At 48.5% G+C, this 18,768-nt stretch overlaps 1 protein-coding gene across 1 annotated transcript in view; it reads left to right on the top strand.

Annotated features, from left to right (window-relative positions):
- The first annotated feature begins 2,055 nt into the window (after positions 1–2,055).
- Positions 2,056–18,768, top strand: part of LOC149367133 (ferric reductase 1-like) — a 56,213-nt gene continuing 39,500 nt past the window's right edge. The window contains exons 1-4 of the mRNA XM_089554365.1: positions 2,056–2,288; positions 4,956–5,092; positions 8,073–8,164; positions 18,201–18,432. Of these exons, the coding sequence (XP_089410491.1) occupies positions 2,063–2,288; positions 4,956–5,092; positions 8,073–8,164; positions 18,201–18,432 (687 nt within the window). The 5' untranslated portion in view covers positions 2,056–2,062. The remainder of the gene's footprint in view (positions 2,289–4,955; positions 5,093–8,072; positions 8,165–18,200; positions 18,433–18,768) is intronic.

The raw sequence follows: 18,768 nt of genomic DNA, 5'->3' as shown, positions 1-18,768 counted from the left end.
AGCTGGCTTTACTGGTCATTAACCACTAGCATCAACCCTACTAAGTCAGTGACACTAAATCGGTTAATCTACCAACCCGGGCGCTGCTTTAAGCAAAAAATAGCCTATTATGCCCTATAATCGAAGAGACGCCTAATTAGAATGAACTAAATTAAAGAATTTAAGGAAGCATCACACGCGCATGTTGTCGCTACTAAAGCACATCCCCGAGGAATTTCAGCGCGGTCATGCCAACAATTCTAATTAGCATATTATTTTACTCTTTGACCTAAACAGCAATGATCACACTTCGGTCACATGTGTTGAAGGCTGTTGAAGGTGGAACATGTGTTGAAGGTGGAACACCGACCAAAAGAATAGACATTTAAATTACGTTTCGGCTACCGCACCGAAGCGTGGCCTTGTGGTAGAGCATCCGCCTCGCATTCGGGAGGTGCTGGGTTCGATACCCAGTGCCGCCGGGTACCCACCGGTTTCTTTAATGGGTACAAGATTTCCCCTGGCCTGGTGCTCGGCTCTTCTAGGGTGAAATGCTTGGGAAAAGGGTCGTAGACCAAACAGTTGCCCTAGACAGCGGGCGCACGCACTAAGAAGTGCCCGTCAGTGCCATTAAGTTTGGTTTGGTTTACGGGGGTACAACGTCCCAAAGCGACTCAGGCTATGAGGGACGCCGTAGTGAAGGGCTCCGGAAATTTCGACCACCTGGGGTTCTTTAACGTTCACTGACATCGCACAGAACACAGGCCTCTAGAATTTCGCCTTCATCGAACTTCGGCCGCAGCGGCCGGGATCGAACCCGCGTCTTTCGGGTCAGCAGCCGAGCGCCGTAACCACTGAGCCACCGCGGCAGGGCAGTGCCATTAAGTGAGTGTTCGTTTGTCTGAGAGATCAAATATTCTAGATATAGACGACCCGAGAATATTTTCTGCTTTTTAAAGCGTAAGTATCCAGCCTTTAGTGTTTGTGCGTCTTTGTGAATAATGCTCCCGGGAGCCGAAACGTCATTTAAAAGTTCATTTTTTTGGTTCTGCCTTCTTCATGTACACCCTCGACTAGACGGGTTTCCGTCAAACCCTCCACTTCATTGTATCAATGCACTGCCGCATTCTAACGACAGAGACGCTTACTTGACTGGAATCGCAGCTTTTATAAGGCAAGAAATAGCAAACGTGAAATACGGTTGTTGGAACCACCGGCACATTTCGCAAAAGAAACTGCAGTAGGCCGAAGGAGTTGAACCACAGGTCAAGGGGCTTGTCTACACTGCCGTTTACGATCAATGTGAGGCAGCGGAGTCCTTTTCGGTTACACGTCATTTGTTTAAGTCGAAGGGCGGGGAGAATTTTTCTCAGCGATATATGCGTATTTTGCTGCCGGACCAGCAGTGACGTACCGGGAAAAAGTTGGAGAATTGATTTTTCCCAAAAACAAAAACATTGTATTGAGTGCTCAGTGTTCTTTTGATCAAGGCACCGGTTTTCAAGCCCAACATTCTGGGACAAAAATTTTGAAAATTGGAGAATTGTAAGGTACTCTTCTCGAAACATTGAGGGTAATGACCTATTCTGATATGTAACAAAATATTTCTGCTAAAGGGTTTTCGTCGATCGCATCGAGCAGTTAAGGCTGCCATATAGGAAACCAATGGCGAACGTTTTGGATGACAGCAAAAACTTTAATAAATAAACATTCACATACCGTCGGGGATCTGCGGATATATTGGTTGTGATTGCGGAATCTTACATCATACAAAAAAAAACTGCGTTCATAAGGCTCAAAAATGCTTTTGTCCAGAATTGACGAAGCCAACAGACCGAAACCAAGAAATAGGGGATTTCTTTTTTGTAGTTTTTATCAAAAGATTAATGAAACCAGAAGAAAAAAAACAGATACCGCGGGTTGTATCTGAATCCATAGCCTCTGAATTTCGCGTCCGTATCTCTACCAACTCTACCATAACCAGAACTGTTGGTTACGGAAGCCTGGCAAGCATTTCCCATAGGTTGAGTTCCTTTATGGCTGGTAGACGACTGTTCTGATTTCTCATGCAGATACCGCAATCATGGCTGGTGGCATTCGGACAGCCTTTCGCACCTGCCTGATCTTCGTACTCGCCATTACCCGGGCATGTGCACTCCGTGACGAGTGGCCCGTGGACCCTTGCGCGACGCTTGCGCCGGAACCAGGGTCACAGCCAGACGCTGACAGCGGCGACCAAACTACCAGCAACGATGCCACGGACACTGAGCTCAAGATGGCGCCACTCCCGGGCCACCGCGGCATCAAATGTGAGTGGCACAGAATGCCAATGCCACAGTACCGCCATTTCTAGTATGCCACCCGCGTTTCATCATCATCATCATCATGATCAGCCTGACTACGCCCACTGCAGGGCGAAGGCCTCTCCCATCACTCTCCAATTAACCCTGCCCTGCGCCAGCCGCGGCCACCGTATCCCTGCAAACTTCTTAATCTCATCCGCCCACCTAACTTTCTGCCGTCCCCTGGTACGCTTGCCTTCTCTTGGAATCCACTCCGTTACCCTTAAGGACCAGCGGTTAGCTTGCCTTCGCATTACATGCCCTGCTCAAGCCCATTTCTTCCTCCTGATTTCAACTAGGATGTCATTAACCCGCGTTTGTTCCCTGGCTTACTCCGCCCGCTTCCGATCGCTTAACGTTACACCTATCATTTTTCACCCGCGTTTCATAGTTACTGAAATGGAACCCAATAAATTCAGGCAGTTATTAACAGCACATTTCAAGGGCTGAGTTATTTTGTCGTGTTTTTGAATGTGTGCATGTGTGTTTCTTATCTCTCTCCAAGTTGTTCTTGAGCTGCTGTGTCTTTCTTATGTTAATACTTTTGATAATGTTGATAATGTCAATGTTGACCATGAACCCTGCACTTTGTATTTCTTGTTGATGTTACCGACCATTGTATTATGTAACGACTGCTTCCCCCCCCCCTCGTTATGTAATGTTCTAAGCCAAGGGCCCTTAAGGGTAGGTAAATGATGATGGTGATGATCATGACTATAATTGTTTGGGAGTTGAAACTATTGGCTTTGTTTATTGTCAACATGTACAGACTGTACAGAATTTCGAGTTTCAGAATTTCCCATCATAACATGCCCTGACCAGCACGATTGTGACGCCTTGATATTTTCTCGTTTCGACGCAATGTTAACTGTGCTTCAGTAGCCATTACGAGTTATTCAAATGAAAATAATAATACAGCCAATTAAAGGCCACTTGATCCCTTATTTCTCATTGCGTGTACTGGGGGTAGTTACACCTCCCCCTCCCCCCCCCCTCCACTCCTAAAGAGGTAGTGATTCTTATGTATGTAGAAAAACAGTAACGATGGTTTCAAAAATACCACCGTGTGCGACATTTTAGACTGGTGGGGACCAAAGCAAATATCATATTTCGGGGCCTCCCCTGTGGCTGAGTGGTTGTGGTGCTCGTCTACTGAGCCTACGTTTTTAGCTTTTTATTACAAAATTGCTCGTAATTTCAAAATAGCAGTGGCTGAAAGTAATCCAAGATTACTTTTAAGCCGTGTTATATTTTAGGCAAAGTGGTAATACAACAATTGTTACTTCCTTTTATTCTGTGCGTGAGTTTTTTTTAGGGTGACCTAAGCCGAAAAAGTCAAAAGCCACAGATACTTTTAAAATGATGCTTTTCCTGAACAGACACATTGACTAGCTCACTGTGATACGCTTAAGATAGAAAAGTCGTCGTTCCGATATGTTCTAATGGCATAAGGATGCACCATCACTCCGAAAAAATAGTCGAAATTGGCGCCTTGTTTTAAACGTTGTCATTCCAGCCCCTCATCGCACTTTAATGAGTTGCCGTCTTTGAAGCAGTCGTCGTAGCTACATATCCTTCTAACTCGCGTTCCCTGGCCCAAGCAGATGCTGCTTGGGCCAGTGTCGACGATGGCGACTGACATACTCTCTTTGAATCAACTGAAGAGATGTTATCTAAGCTTGCCATTTTCTGAGAACTGCTCTATACAGGACGACAACAAGGAATTTAATTCAAATCTAAGGTGAATTAAAGGGCGAGATGAATGGTGGTCTTGTGGCACAAGGCGCTATGACGTTCCGGCGAATGATCACTGCAGTTTACCACACACAGAAAAGCTCTGTGGCCGGAACTACGTTCACAAGCCTGTGGCTTCTCTCCCTGCCCTTGTTCAAGTTAGCGCTGCGGAGACCCGATCACACTTGTCTAGAGAGCTCAAGCGGTGGGCTGGAGAGCAAATGAAATTAACGTTTATCGCAGCTATTTGCTTAGGTTACGGCCCGTGTACCTGATCGGTTCTTATGCCGTTCTCAAATATCAGTGAAAGGCAATGCCTTACCGACAACTTTTAATTTCCTGCACACGCCCCGCCGCGGTGGCTCAGTGGTTATGGCGCTCGGCTGCTGACCCGAAAGACGCGGGTTCGATCCCGGCCGCGGCGGAAGAATTGCGATGAAGGCGAAATTCTAGACGCCCGTGTACTGTGCACGTTAAAGAATGCCAATGCACGTTAAAGTCAGTGCACGTTAAAGAACCACAGGTGGTCGAAATTTCCGGAGCCCTTCACTACGGCGTCCCTCATAGCCTCAGTAGCTTCGGGATGTTAAACCCCAATAAACCAAACCAATCATCTCCTGCACACACCACCGGTCGAAAGCTGTAGACAAATGTGGTCGGGTATTTAATGGATATGTACGATCTCTTAGGTTCAGAGTCCCAAACACGCACGTCGGCAACAATAAAAGACGTAGTGGAGGTCTCCGGACTAACTTTGACACCATGTGGTACTGTTACGTGCGCTGACACCGCAGAGCACAAATGTTATTCTGGGAATAGGAACATAAAAATCAACATAATTCATTTGTATCGTGCGGCAATGTATCTTACCTTGTTTCTTTTCTTTTTCTCCGAAACAAGTGATCCTGGATGGCTCCTTCCAAGGCTTTCTCATCCAAGCCAGGAAGAATGACGAGAGCGGCTCTCTTGTGCTTGGACAGTTCACCCCGGGAAGCACCGGTGGCGCTCGGACGCATGCCTGCAAAGGAAAAGAATATGTGAGTTACTACAATGCGCACACTAAAGACGGAGATGGGGACATTGCTCAATTACGTAATAAAATGTCCATGTCCTAGAGGATCCTTATTTACACGATAACCGCTGGTCTTTAAGGGTAACGGAGTGGATTCCAAGATAAGGCAAGCGTAGCAGGGGGCGGCAGTAAGTTAGGTTGGACTGATGAGATTAAGAAATCTGCGGGGATGCGGTGGCCGCAACTGGCGAAGGACACGGTTAATTGGAGAGACATGGGAGAGGCATTTGCCCTGCAGTGTGCGTAGTCAGGCTGATGATGATGATGATGATAACTACTTTATGCAAAGGTGTTTGTGTAGCAAGCCTTGCTTCTTAAAAGTATATGTACGGGAAAGCACAGTCCTATGATTAGCGAGGAAAATTATTGCTGTCACTGGTCGCAGCCTTGTCGCACACGCTTGCCCATCAGTCATCGAGTCATCGTTTGCAGAGTCGGAGAGACATTATTTTCATTTTAGTTTTAATTACCGGATATGTATTTTCCGGGGCTTCATACGTTAGTATAAATGCTCGTTAGGCCAAGAAACGCAAATAAATTAGGCACTTTTAGACCAGCGGAGTCCCACTCGTGGAGGCGTTCTACGTCCACTGCTAGGGATGAGGATGGCACTGGTAAAAACACTCCTTGTAAGGTTGCTATATATACGAATACACTATAAGGTAGAAGGTTAGACAGCCGCTGCCATAGTTCAGTTAGAGCACCGTATATGACTTCCGGAGGTAGAGGGTTCGGATCCCTCTGGCAGCTTGTGGTTACTTGTCCTGCTTTCTAGTCGACCATCTTTCAGGCAAAGACGATTACGCTTTCAGGTAAAAATGCTTATGCAACTAATTTTTCATTGGTCAACACCGTAAGTTAAGAAAACTTGGAGAACACTGCAGTGTGCTGCATTGGAGAAATGCGAAAGCGTTTGGGTTTTAACGTCAGCGACTTTTCATTTGCAAGCCATTGATGCTACGTGACCCTTTGATGACGTCGGCAACTTTTTGCAAGTCACTGTTGTCACGTAACCGTTATCACGTGATCCTTAGATGACGACAGCCAAACTTTTTTACCACAACGAGTTTACTTCGGGCTCCTCCGACACGCTTGAACCAACAACCCTTCGTGACGTACCCGCGTAGAACGCGCAGGGCCTGGGTTCGAACCCGAATGCCGGCGAATTTCTTCTTTCGAATGAGGTGGCGTGAGGAGTACCACATCATATGGACACATTTTGCGGACAACTTCCAGTGACGGGTTTTCCTTCGCGTGAGGCATACGATGCTTTCGCAATAATACACAAACATTCCCTTAACCCTTCTTTGGTTTCAGTGACTGTCCGTTGCGTTGAAATATAAGCGAATTTAATTTACACTTTGACGGCATGAAGACCACTAGAGTAGAGATACTGTTATTGGCGGTAGTATTTGTTATTGTCGGAAGTACAACTGGGGAGCGAACCAGAAAAATCCCCTTCAAAAGAGGCTCTCCAGGCAGTAGTGTCGACCGCCTTTTATGACGATGCGGTTAATCCGTGCTTAATCGCCCCACCGCGGTGGCTCTGTGGTTACGGCGCTCGGCTGCTGACCCGAAAGACGCGGGTTCGATCCCGGCCGCGGCGGCTGAATTTCGATTAAAGCGAAATTCTAGAGGCCCGTGTGCTGTGCGATGTCAGTGCACGTTAAAGAACCCCAGGTGGTCGAATTTTCCGGAGCCGGACTCCGGAAATTTCCGGACTCAGGCTATGAGGGACGCCGTAGTGAACTACGGCGTCCCTCATAGCCTGAGTTGCTTTGGTACGTTAAACACCAATAAACCACTAAACCAATCCGTGCTTAATCCCCTGTCGTGCTGGCGTGACAGGAAGTTAACCTAGCGTCGCTTCAGATTAACCGTGGATTAATCACGACGTCATGAAAATCGGTCGAAGTCAGTGGCTGGAGGGGGCTTGGTTTGAAGCATATCTGCCACTTCTTTCTTGATCGTTTTCCGACTGTCACAGGCACTGCCTCTACATCTCCTGCAGCTATTATGTTTGAGTTCTTGTTTTGGCGATGCCTTTCGAGCTAACTTGAAATGCCTAAACGGGGACAAAGCGCTTCAAGTGACTCCACAAACCCCGAGAACATGAATCCGCAGTGAGATAAGCGCCCAGCATGACAGTGTTCCCAGCGACTCCTTTCGTCATGAAGGGCTCCTTCAGGTAACATTGCTTTGCACAGGCAAATTTAAGGAACCGTGTGATCGAAGCATGAAAACTATCGTCATGGAGTGCTCAGGGATAGATTTCAGGAACTATACAAAGTGCATCGAGTGAACGCCGCTCAGTCGTCTGATCATGTAGACAGGCTTGTCTTCCCTCTCATGCCAATGCTCATGGCAATAAGCTCATGGCAATAAACTCATGACAAAAACTCATGACAATAAAGTCAGACTTGACCCTTCTGCTTATCTTTCCCCAATGCCAACACAGAATACACGACACTACCACAAAGCTCTTATAAAACCACATTTTGCCCGGACCAATTCGTACAAGTTTTCCTTTTTCCCACGCACCATATCCGACTGGAACTCCTTAACCGAACCTAATCAACCCTGAAAAATCAAACTTATGTTCCTCAGCCATGTTTCATATTGCGTATTATGTATTTTTTTTCTGCTTTGTCTTGCACAGCTTTATTGTTGTATTTTTGTTGCTATAATTTTTGCTTTTTGTGAACCTGCCCTTCCTGCTTGGACCTAACCATGGTCTGCAGTATGTACATAAAAATAACGCTAATCTTATCAGTTCAGTCTGTTGTAACTACACGGCCCCACTGTAATTCTTCGTCGCCGCTCCGTCATTCCAGGTTTGCTTGTCCACGACTGCATGTAAGAGCTGCGGCAGACCTAGTGTGGCTGCCCTGGATTCAATGGTCCTCGAGCGCTTCTTATTCATTTCCTCCGTGGTTCCCTTTCAGGCTGTCATTATGCACAAAGACCAGTCGACCAAGACAAGAGCGGCGGTTGTGTGGCGGCCTCCACGTGGCTTGTCCGGATCGATCGTTTTCCGGTACGTTAAAGGTTCCCACATTCCTTGCTGCAGTAATGAGAAATGCTCGGCTGAAGCTGAGGCCACAGATAATGCGTCTACAGAAACTACCCCACGACAGCCCCCTTCCACAGGAAATGCGAAACTTAAAGGGGTGGAGACAACAAATTTTGAAGCTATAAAAACCTGCCATGGGATTCCTACGTATGCAAGGGCACTCACAGCCTGGTGTTGGACGCAACAAACGTTTAAAAAATATTTTAATTCGGTTCCAAAGATTACCTAAATGCTCACTCTCACGATCTAGACCCATCGCTAGCGCCATCAACCATGACGTCACAAGGGGTGTAGAAAAATTAAAGTTTTAGTGACGTCATACCAAAATACAGTGACGTACGATGAGCGGGGCACAGCCGCGTGAGCGCAGTCGACGCACCAGCGAGCCGCGTTTGCTGCTAACCGCCACTCGCTCGGTTTGCGGCGCGCCGTTGCGAACAGCGTCGCAACGTCCGAGTGCAGTTCGTTGCCTGCGTCCGGCCTGCTAGATGTCAACGGCGGGCCGCTCGCGGCAACAACAACGACGGGAAGCGGCAGCCAATGCGAGCGCGGAGAGCGGCAGCGTCATGATGACAGGGCGCACTCCTTGGAGCCGGGCGGCCTGCGCCAGTCTTCGTGCCGAACGCCGGCATCTGAAGAACGCGATAGTATTGTTTGTTCACGTTCACAGCAAACCCTGGGATATATGAATATCAAAAATGCATCGTTTCTGGCGATCGCTGGCAAATACCGAGTTCCTGGTAGAAGTGATGACTACGATGCAAGCAAATTTCATCCCATAGCCGGTTTTGTGCTGCTGCTGCCTGGTGCGGTTCGCCTGCCGTCTGCTAGCTCTGTTGCTGAAGACGTCGTGGAAATCGAACATATATTTTATTATGGGACGAGTTCACAGTAAAGGGGTGCCGAGCGGAGCACGTTTCTGAGTGCTGGCCAGTCCCGATCGAAGCGCCCTCAGCTGCGGAGTCGATATGCGAAAGCAGCTAGGCCTAGCGACGACTAGGGCAGTCTGGGACCAGCGCGCAGGTCGTCGGCCGGCGTTGCCGCAGGCAGTGTCGCTGCCGAAAGATCCACTTTTAGCACAGTCATGCTGTCGTATCTCGAATCTAGAAAGCAGCCTTTCTGGTAGCATGGCTGTTTTGTATTTTCTTGTGCGGACGTGAAGTACGCCGAGTCTGCCGGCCGGTAGGTCAGCCTGGATACCGTCCGCCGACGTCATAAAAGCGAGCTAAAGAGTGTTCTTGACGTAAATAATAAACCATGGGATAAGAAATGTGAAAAAAGTGTCATTTTTGAGGATCGCTGACCAATACTGAGCTGCTAGTAGAGGTAACAACTGTGATATCCCAGATGAAAAAAATCTAGCTGGTTTCAATTGGTTCTAACTGGTTTCAGCTGGGATCAGTTGGTCCCAGCTGGGACCAACTGGCCAGCAGTTGGGACCGACTGGCCTGCAGTTGGTGCCAACTGGCCTGGAGTTGGGACCAACTGGCCTGCAGTTGGGACCAATTGGCCGGCAGTTGGGACCAACTGGCCAGCAGTTGGGGCCAACTGGCCTGCAGTTGGGACCAATTGGCCGGCAGTTGGGGCCAACTGACCTGCAGTTGGGGCCAACTAGCCTGCAGTTGGGGCGAACTGGCCCCAACTCAAATCCGCATAACTGCATTTTGATTTAAGTTAAAAACGTGGTTTTTCCTGACTATTGCCTCAATCCTGTTATTGATCACCTGTGTTTAAAGACACTTTTTCAGATCTTGCAATAGAGCATCAAAAAGCAGGCAGAAATTATGCACACTGGACATGCAACAATTCACATCTGAAAGGAAAAACTGTAAACCAAGATTTATTTCAAAATTGACACAGAAAACTTTATCATTAGTGAAAGTTTGATTTTATAGCATATATGCAAACAAAGAGCATATTCACTGCAAGACAGCGTACAGTAACAGGCAGTAAAAAATCATCTCGACTCTAGACAGCAACATTGCCTTGGAAGTCTAGATGTGGCCACTTCGTCAATGACATGAAAAAAGTTCGCACCTTATTAAACAATTGTATCCGTTGCATTTCATTTTTATCAGAAATGATGAGGATAGGCCCAGCATCAATCTTCACGTCAGAAATCTTCGAGTACCCCACACACTTCATGATCGGCTCGGTGTGGAGTCGAGGTATCGTTTGTGAGGCCGCATTATGCTGTTTCGATAACGCGACTAGGAGATCAGAATAGATTGCAAAACATGCATCAAAACAATCAAAATAAACCATGCACGGAGCACACTTCAACGTGCGGCCATTCGGATTCGGATATGTGGCTTTCCCTTTGTATCGGGCGGTCCTTACAGAGAAAAACCTCCGAAAGTGTCCTAGCCTATTTTGGAGTCTTCCTCGTCTTCATGGAGATTTCTCTCCACAATGTCAAACGACGTTTGGTTGTTTTCACCGCCAATGCTGATGTTGATGTTGATGCGGCTGTGGATTTCGCCGCTGTCTCCCCAAAAAGTACAATTTCTAAGCATATTCTAACAAGTATCTTTATACGGTTGCTGCAAAACCTCACGACGAATACGAAAAGTACTTATATTTTTTTTTGCGCATTTGGTGCGACATCTCGCATTTTGTCTGGCATCGTTCAACCGCGTTGAAACTTGAACATAACCAGCGGTAGCCATCGCCATCGCTGTCACTGGCCGCACTGGCTACGATTGTGTATTGTCTGCATGGAGGAAGAAAAAAAACTAGGAGGGAGCATGACGTCACAATCTTGAAGCCTAGTCATAAAAAATATAATGGAAAGCATCATGGGAAATAGGCCCTCACGTGACAAGGCAGCGGTAGCTCTTAGCCGGATTTCGGTTTCGGTTTCGCTCTCTCGCTCTACGAGCAACTGCTCGATCATCTGCCTGTGTTTACTGACGGCTCCGTGGTGAGCGCAAACTGCTCGCTCGCCGCAGCGGCCGCCATCCCCGAGCGACGCGTGCGCTGATTGCGGCGCAATGGAGATATTGCAACACATGCTCCTTCGCTGTGACGCTTCTGCAGAGCCGCGTCGCGAGATGATCGCTGCCTACAGGGCGCTGGGAATCATTCTGGACAGTCTCGAAGCGCTCCTGTGGCCGCGCGGAATTGCGCGCACCCGTGACATAACAACGGTGAGCCTCTGTGCGTTCATCGAGCAGGCGGGCTTGACTTCCCGCTTGCTCTTCGCCATGTAGTGCACGCGTGACACACGTACGAACGCTCCGTGGACGGTATACGCGGCCGGGCGCCCCACCCCGTGCAGTGTGCCCCGCGCGCGCGATTAGTCTGAGACGGGGCGCTACGTGCGCGCGGTTATGTAACAGTTTACTTCTTTTAGAGCGCAGCTCTTTGGCGTCCGTTCCTGGGTTTCGCATCGTCGTCGGCGTCGGCCTCGTAACCAGCTCCGCCCCCCTTTCATCCCCCCAGCGCTATCGGCGTCAGCGGCATCAGTCAGTCGCTGCTATCTCTTCCCTCCTCCCTTTATCGTGTTGTCCGCTTGCTGCGCGCGCTTCTGCCCCCATCGTTTGCCGCTGGGTGTACACGCCGCCCCCCTCCCCCCTCTTCCTGCGAGTCTCCGGTTGTCAAAGCGCCGGCTCGAACTTAATTCCTTTCTTCGCTCCTCCTCCAATGCAACCCCTGTGCGGTGGCAATCAGAGAGCCAGATCGGTGGCGGCGGATCTGTATATGTGCACCGCCCGAGCCGAAATTGCGAATACGTGTGAAAAAAAAAAAAAAAAAATTCTGTGATAGCGCATACATGTGTTGCTCGATTTCTTTGCCTCAATCTATCGAAAAGGTGAAACAGCTTATTTGCTGCGCTCAAATTTCGCATTAGGAAGTAACGTAATCGTCGGTAATTTTTTGTAAGTGACTGTGCGCAGTGGCCGGGAGACCCCGCGCAGGGGCAGACGTAAAGCCGCCGGCACTCTCTCTCGACAGCGAGAAAGAGAAATACTTCACCGCTGCATTTCACGTCGGAACCGCGTATGTGCGCGAGCGCATTCGGTGCGACTTGTGTCTCAAGAATAGCAGAGAACGGCGGGCCCATCGGAGGGCCGAAGTCCACCTGTCCGAGAAATAGAATCTTGCGCAGCGCTCCGAGCGCTCGTTAAACACGTCCGTCTGCTGTGAGCGCTCCGGAAGCCACTGCGCCCTTTTTAGAGGCTCGTTTTCCTCGCCTACTCTCGAGTTCTCCGCTTATAGCATGCGCTGAAATAAACGCTCCGTATGTATGTATAACGACGAAAAAAATTCCTCTCCATTCTATTTATGAACCACAGTTGAACAGTGACGAGGTCGCGGCCGCACTTTTTGATGAAAAGCTTACCTGCAGTTTTCTGCAGTGCACCCAAAAACTCAAGAGTGTAATCAACAGAAGTGTTGAGACGCGGAGCCTTCAGACAACCTCGAGCTCGGTACGCATTCCGCCAAAGCTGCAACACAGGCGCTGCGCTTCTGCGCTACATCGGAACACGCACGTTCACTAAAAAGCACCGCTGGTTGGCAGTCTGGTAACTGTGGAGGAGGGCCTATTTCCCAAGAGTCAGTGCGCAAAAGGGCCCTCGGCAGGGGCGTCAGAGGAGGGTGGCTTGCAGAGGCTGAGCGCACTCTCTCCTAGTTTTCTTTCCTCCATGATTGTCTGTGAGTCGTCGGGTCTAGTGATATCCCTAATATATTCTGAGCAGTAGATATGTTTTAGATTATTTGCCCCATGTTTGCCTTAATAAGATTCCTCGCGGATATCGACAAGAAGCCGCACGTGGTGCCAGCGTCCGATATTGAAGACTTTAGCCCGATGACAACAGAGGATTTCGGCAAGTCTGTCTACTCGGTCTTCTTGACAGACAAAGAAGGTGACGGAGAAGACACCGGCTACTACGTCGCGCAGGTCCTCTTACTAGCCGGTAAGTTTTAACCCTGTGTCAAGACCCGGCACTCTGACAAATACTTGGCGTTCGGTTACTGATTCTAAAATCGCGAATCCCGCCTGCGGCGGCATTTCTTTTAAGAAATGCAAGAACGCCTGTGTACTGTGCGATGTCAGTGCACGCTCAGCTATCCAAGGTAGTGTAAATCAGTCCGAGCTCTCCACTATAGCGTTTCCCATAGCCCACGTTTGGAATGTAAACACCACGTACTGTACACACTATGTGACGTGTCTATCGTACTGGCATAGACAGAATCAGACATTCAGCGCGCTTTGGCGTTCGAGTAATTGCCTGAGCGGATTGTTATATTAGTGAAGCGCAGCAACCAGCACCAGCAAGAACTTAATTCGCGCTGCGATAGGGTGTCAAACACGTGTAGCGGTGGTTCGACCAAGCCAAAGCATGCTTAATGGTATTAATACCTTTACCTACTAGAGAACTGAAATTAAGGGCATATTGCGATCGGAATAGAAAAATACGTGTAGGCTGCAAAAACACGGACATGGAAGTGGATTACGTGGGCCAAGCAAATATGAAGCAAAATACCTGGTCTGTTTTATTTAGGTTGGCTTGTTTTCGTTGCTGCTTCCCGTGGCGTGAGATTAAAACTAGTGCAGATGTGTGTGCACACTAGTTAGCTTAATTTTCGTGCATCCCGCCAGCCGAACTGCCGTGGCTGCTTCTGTTAGCGTTTTTGGTATGTCATAATATATTTCATCTGTTTCAATTATCTGCATAATTGTGAATGGCCTCAGAAAGGGTCAGTGCTGATCTTGAGCTAAATTTTCAACCATTTTAAGTGTTAACTGTCTGCTGAGCAGTGCACTAGTCGGGCAATGTATGACCGTGATTGCTCACTACTTCAAGAAGCACGGCTGTTTATTTTGAATTATTTGGCCCTTCTACCACGCATGCTGTATCGTACATTGATAGCCATAAGAGATTAAATATCCTTGCATATAGTATTTTTTAATGTTCTACAATCTCATTTTCCCTTTCCTCTGTAAAATTTCACACAGCAGGCGATTCCAATTGTGTTTGTAACTCGCGGTTGCATTTGTGCCTTGTGTGTCAATTTTTATGGAATGTAGGGCTGGAATTTTGCATTTTCTCATGTTGCTGCCCTTCCCAACTGTTTAGTTTGGGAAGGGCAGCAAGACTGCTGCATAATGTGCACGTTGACTTTAAAGTTTGTTTTTTTCTGTAATTTTTAGGTACAGTCTGGCAGTGGGGCTCCCAAAAAGGCGTGGATGTGGAAGGGACTGTGGCCATCATCCCGGGACTCCTGACCGAGAAGATTTACGATGTGAAAAAACCTCTCCTCAGGAAGCTTGGAAGCACCTAAGTCCATGCTAATAAATAGGTTTGACACTTTTCATGCTGTGGGCAGTGTGTGCTGACTGGAGGGTCACTGCCTGCCTTTTGAGCGGCTTTTGACCAGCCTCGGTGCACTGTGGCAAAAACAGCACCAGTAGTAACCATAACCAGCTGGCAACTGGTCCCAGTTGGGACCGGTTTGCAATGGGTCCCAGCTGTTGGGACCAGTTGAACTGGGTTATAGAGTAATTCCCAACTGGGACCAACTGGCAGTGGGTCCCAACTGGGCAGCTGGGACCCATTGTCAGCTGGTCCCAGCTGGGAATTATTCCATAACACAGTTGAACTGGTCCCAGCTGGCACCAGCTAGGACCAGTTGTAATTTTTTCATCTGGGATGAGCAAATTTCTCACAACCGCGCCTAGCAGCTGCCGCTGGCGCGACGTTGTGGTCCGGCTCGCCTGGCGCCCGCTAGCTCCGCTGCCGAAGGCGTCGAGGAGATTGACCATACTATTATTTTATTGTGAGATGATTCTGTTAACACTACAGCTATTTGTGAAAAGTATAGGCCTTTTATTATAGCGCAGGCGACTTCCGAAGCGCCGGCCGCTTGCTAAACAGGCTATAGGCCTAGCGACGACCACGGCAGCCAGGCAGCAGCAGAGCTCGTCGCCCGGAGCGCCCGCGAGCGGTGCCGTTGCCGAAAGCTCCCAACATAAGCAGACATGCTTTGTCGCTGCTCGAGTATAGCTGGCAGTTCTGATAACAAGGCGATCTTGTCTTTTCTTGTGATATTTGTACGCCATCCCAAGCAGCGCTCAGGTACTGCTGCACGGCAGCGAAGTGTGACACCGGTTGTGGGCGCAGCTTGGGTAGAGCGGCGCAGAGATGCTTACTGGCATTTTGCAAAGTGTTTCGCATCCTCACGCGAACCCGGAAAAGCGATATTAGCGTGCGAACAAAAAAAAGTTGATGTCCTCACTCATTGGAATCAGATCTGTCAGAATCCGAGCTAGTTGTTTGTTTTCATGCGCTGGTCAGCACGTGTGTGGGAAAGCAGACGATGCAGCAATAGGTGCGTCACAACTTTTGTGGGCCCACGTGACCAAGCGAAGCAGTTGATCTTCCCCCTCTGTGACGTCACTGTACAACTCAGCGTTCCGAAACCGAAACCGAAAATCGTTCACCTAAAAATGCTATAATAAATTATTCACTGTGAATATATGAATCTCTGAGTGTGTATCATGCTTCCTGGAGCCATAAGAAACGTTTGAAACTAAGAACGCGCGAACCACAAATTTGGTGTCTCCACCCCTTTAAAGGTGCTCGGGGAAGGTTCTGGAGCATACGACATAAAGATGCTTTACTTTTTTGTTGCGATAGCAACACTACACCAGGTTTTCGCCTCGTCGCGTAGCCGGTGGGCGGTAGGCACGAATGCCTTGAACAGTCGTTGCCTAGCAACCGTTTCAGCCGAGCTCAGCTAGGTGGCGTCGCCGTCGTCGGCGCCGCGCCGCTGCCGCGTCGGAGTCGCTCGCTCCCTCCAGATGCGTGCTCTCCGCCAAGGTAGAGGGTGAGGAGGTGGCTACTCGCTGGGGTATATGCGCGCTTCGGCTGGGTAGAATGTTGTCGTCATGGAGACCGCTAAAGAGAAGCAATGGCAACAGGACCAAGCTAGAAAGAGACGACGCGCTCGAGAGACAGCAGAAGAACGCGCTGCACGGCTCGAAATGCATCACAGCTAACGCAACTGACCGGGCTTAGCCAGAGCTAAACCACGCCTAATTTTTGCAAATATATGCATGTAGCCCTGAAATGAGAGATGTGCGCTGGACTTCCTTTAACGATCTACAGAGTTCACCCCTCCATACCGACGCACGCTCCAGGCAGCCAGAAAGTGTGGATTTCTTTCGTGGACTTTTCTCCGCCGTAAACATCTTTAAGACACGACTACAGGGCTCTCCAGCCTGCGTACATATTCTTGAAAATTACAACAGACTGCCACTAATGTCTCAGCAGAATCCCTCGGCTGATTAGTGGTCACTGTTCTCAGTTCCTAGGCTTTGTGTTACTTGATTTGACGAAATTTCTCAGAAGTGTGAGTGAGTTGGAGTGCGCACTGCAGGCACTTTTGGACCATAGCTTTTGAATATCCTTCTAATGTACAGCGCATAATGCGTGTATCCTGCTAGCCTTTTATACTTAGACCAAAATTTGGAGGCTAATATTAAAAAAATTGGCTGTGGTTTAGCCCTAGTTAAACCTGGAGGATTGCGAAAGCAACATCTGCGCGTAGTCATATATTATCGCGTGAGCTACATTGCCCACAGTCTCGCCGTTTCGCGTGCTCTTTCACGACCATACTGCGCATGCGCGAGGAGCAAGTGACGTCACTACGCACAGCTGGCATGCCGGCGGCCCCGGCACGCTAGCTGTGCGCCGCTACTGAGCATCGGAGAGGAGAGAGAGAGAGAGGCGATGGAGAGCGCGCAACAGCCGCCGCGGCCCCGCCACGCTAGCTATGCGCCGCTACTGCGCATGCGCAACTGACGAAAGCGGCGGCGTCACCTCTGAGTCACCCGCGCAGCGACGGCGGCGACGTGCCAGCTGTGCGCCGTGTGACGTCACTGCTCCTCGCGCATGCGCAGTATGACCTTTCTTCGGCTCCGCGAAATGTCTCGGCGACTAGAGTACTATTGCTTTCGCAACAAAATCTTCAAATTTGAATAAGGATGGCGGAAAGAGGAAAGGGCAGAGTTAACAGACAGAAGGGGGGCAGTCTGAACTAGGGAATCAACTGGAATGGCCGTATTGAAATTCAGTGTGAGCTAAATCCCTTCTCTCGGATGTGATGCGCGGCCAATAGAATACTAATGGCCTTGTGGGCTCAGTATCAGGATTATAAACCATGACGCACGTAACCTCGAGCGGCAAAATGTCAGATGCCGCGATCAGATCACAAGTTTTGTTTGTTTCATTTTAAAGTAATGCAGGCCCATTCAGGGGCTGTTGCAAAAGTGGGTTTGATTAAAGTACACCAGGAAATTTCAAACCCCCAAAAGCGCATGGTCTGGAGTAAAATATAATGTCATAGGAAGCCACAGTGTGCCCCAGCAGCTTTAAACAACTTGACTGCAGACAAGAAATATGAAATTGGTAATAAGCGAATGTTTCTATGCAGTGCGTTCCAACTCTCCATGGTTCAGGTAAATACTCTGTATTTGAAAGCGTATACCTGCGAAAATAGGTTGGATATTAAGATTGTGACATGGCACCTATAGTTTCAGATTCGAAGGCTGTGGCTGACGCTGGACAGCACTAATGGGAGGTCGGTTACAGAGACCTTTGCTCTGGGGTGGACGTTACATGGCAGGGGATAATGAGTGTGTGGCTACTTCTTTACGCTTCATCTATCTTTATCTACCTACGTGACTAAATTGATATGAGGTTTGAAATTAGAATTACTGATTTTGTTTGGCAGGGTCGGCAGTAACCGGATAATGGCTGTTATCATTACTCAAAATCTCTTTTCTTCAGAATTTGGGCTGATGGAGTCTTGGTACCCACCCTAAAGGCTTATTGAGTGATAAAAATGTCGACTTTTGTAGTTACACAGTGAGTGAGAGAGTGATTAACCAGCTCAAAAACAGAACGAGCTAATTATTTCTCGTCTATGAAGGGCTCGCCAATTCTTCTATTGATTCATTATCGAGCAGCGCTTTTTCTCTTTAATGCAGGGCGGCCATTGTGAAGAAGATCGGAGAACAGCCGCAACATATAGTCTCGACACCCGTCAACGTAGAAAAAGCAAAGACATTCATCTGGTCTAGGCCTGCCCTAAGGAACTCCGTAGTGGCCCGCGCTCGACTTGCTAGGGGCTCCACGCCAGATACAGCATCAAGCTTGACTTATCACTCCGTTAAAGACGACGCCCCCGAGAAAGCTCTGGAAGAGGGCGCCGAAAATACGGTACGTTCGTATTTTCTGAAGAAACGCCGATTTAAGGCATGGATATTGACCCAGGTTGTGCAGATTACGATAGGGGCTGTGTAGAAGCCTAGAGGAACAGGAAGATTAGCATGGCTGTTTAGTTGAGACATTTGGAGAACTACTCGTCAGAATATTCTGCACACCTCTGCGTTGTCATAATCATTGTTGATAAAATGAGAAATGTTATATTTTTATTTCGGGTTTTACGTTGCATTTTTTGCATTGGAGGGACCCCAGAACTCAGCGCAGGAATTGTGTAAGGTGTACTTAAGTGCATGACCAGTGATCCTTAACTATGCAAAACGGTTCTCAAAA

This window comes from Amblyomma mixtum, chromosome 1 (assembly GCF_055824585.1).
Source record: "Amblyomma mixtum isolate Tamu chromosome 1, ASM5582458v1, whole genome shotgun sequence".
Taxonomy (NCBI): Eukaryota; Metazoa; Arthropoda; class Arachnida; order Ixodida; family Ixodidae; genus Amblyomma; species Amblyomma mixtum.
The sequence above is the reverse complement of the archived record's forward strand: the minus strand, read 5'-3'. Positions and strand labels throughout refer to the sequence as shown.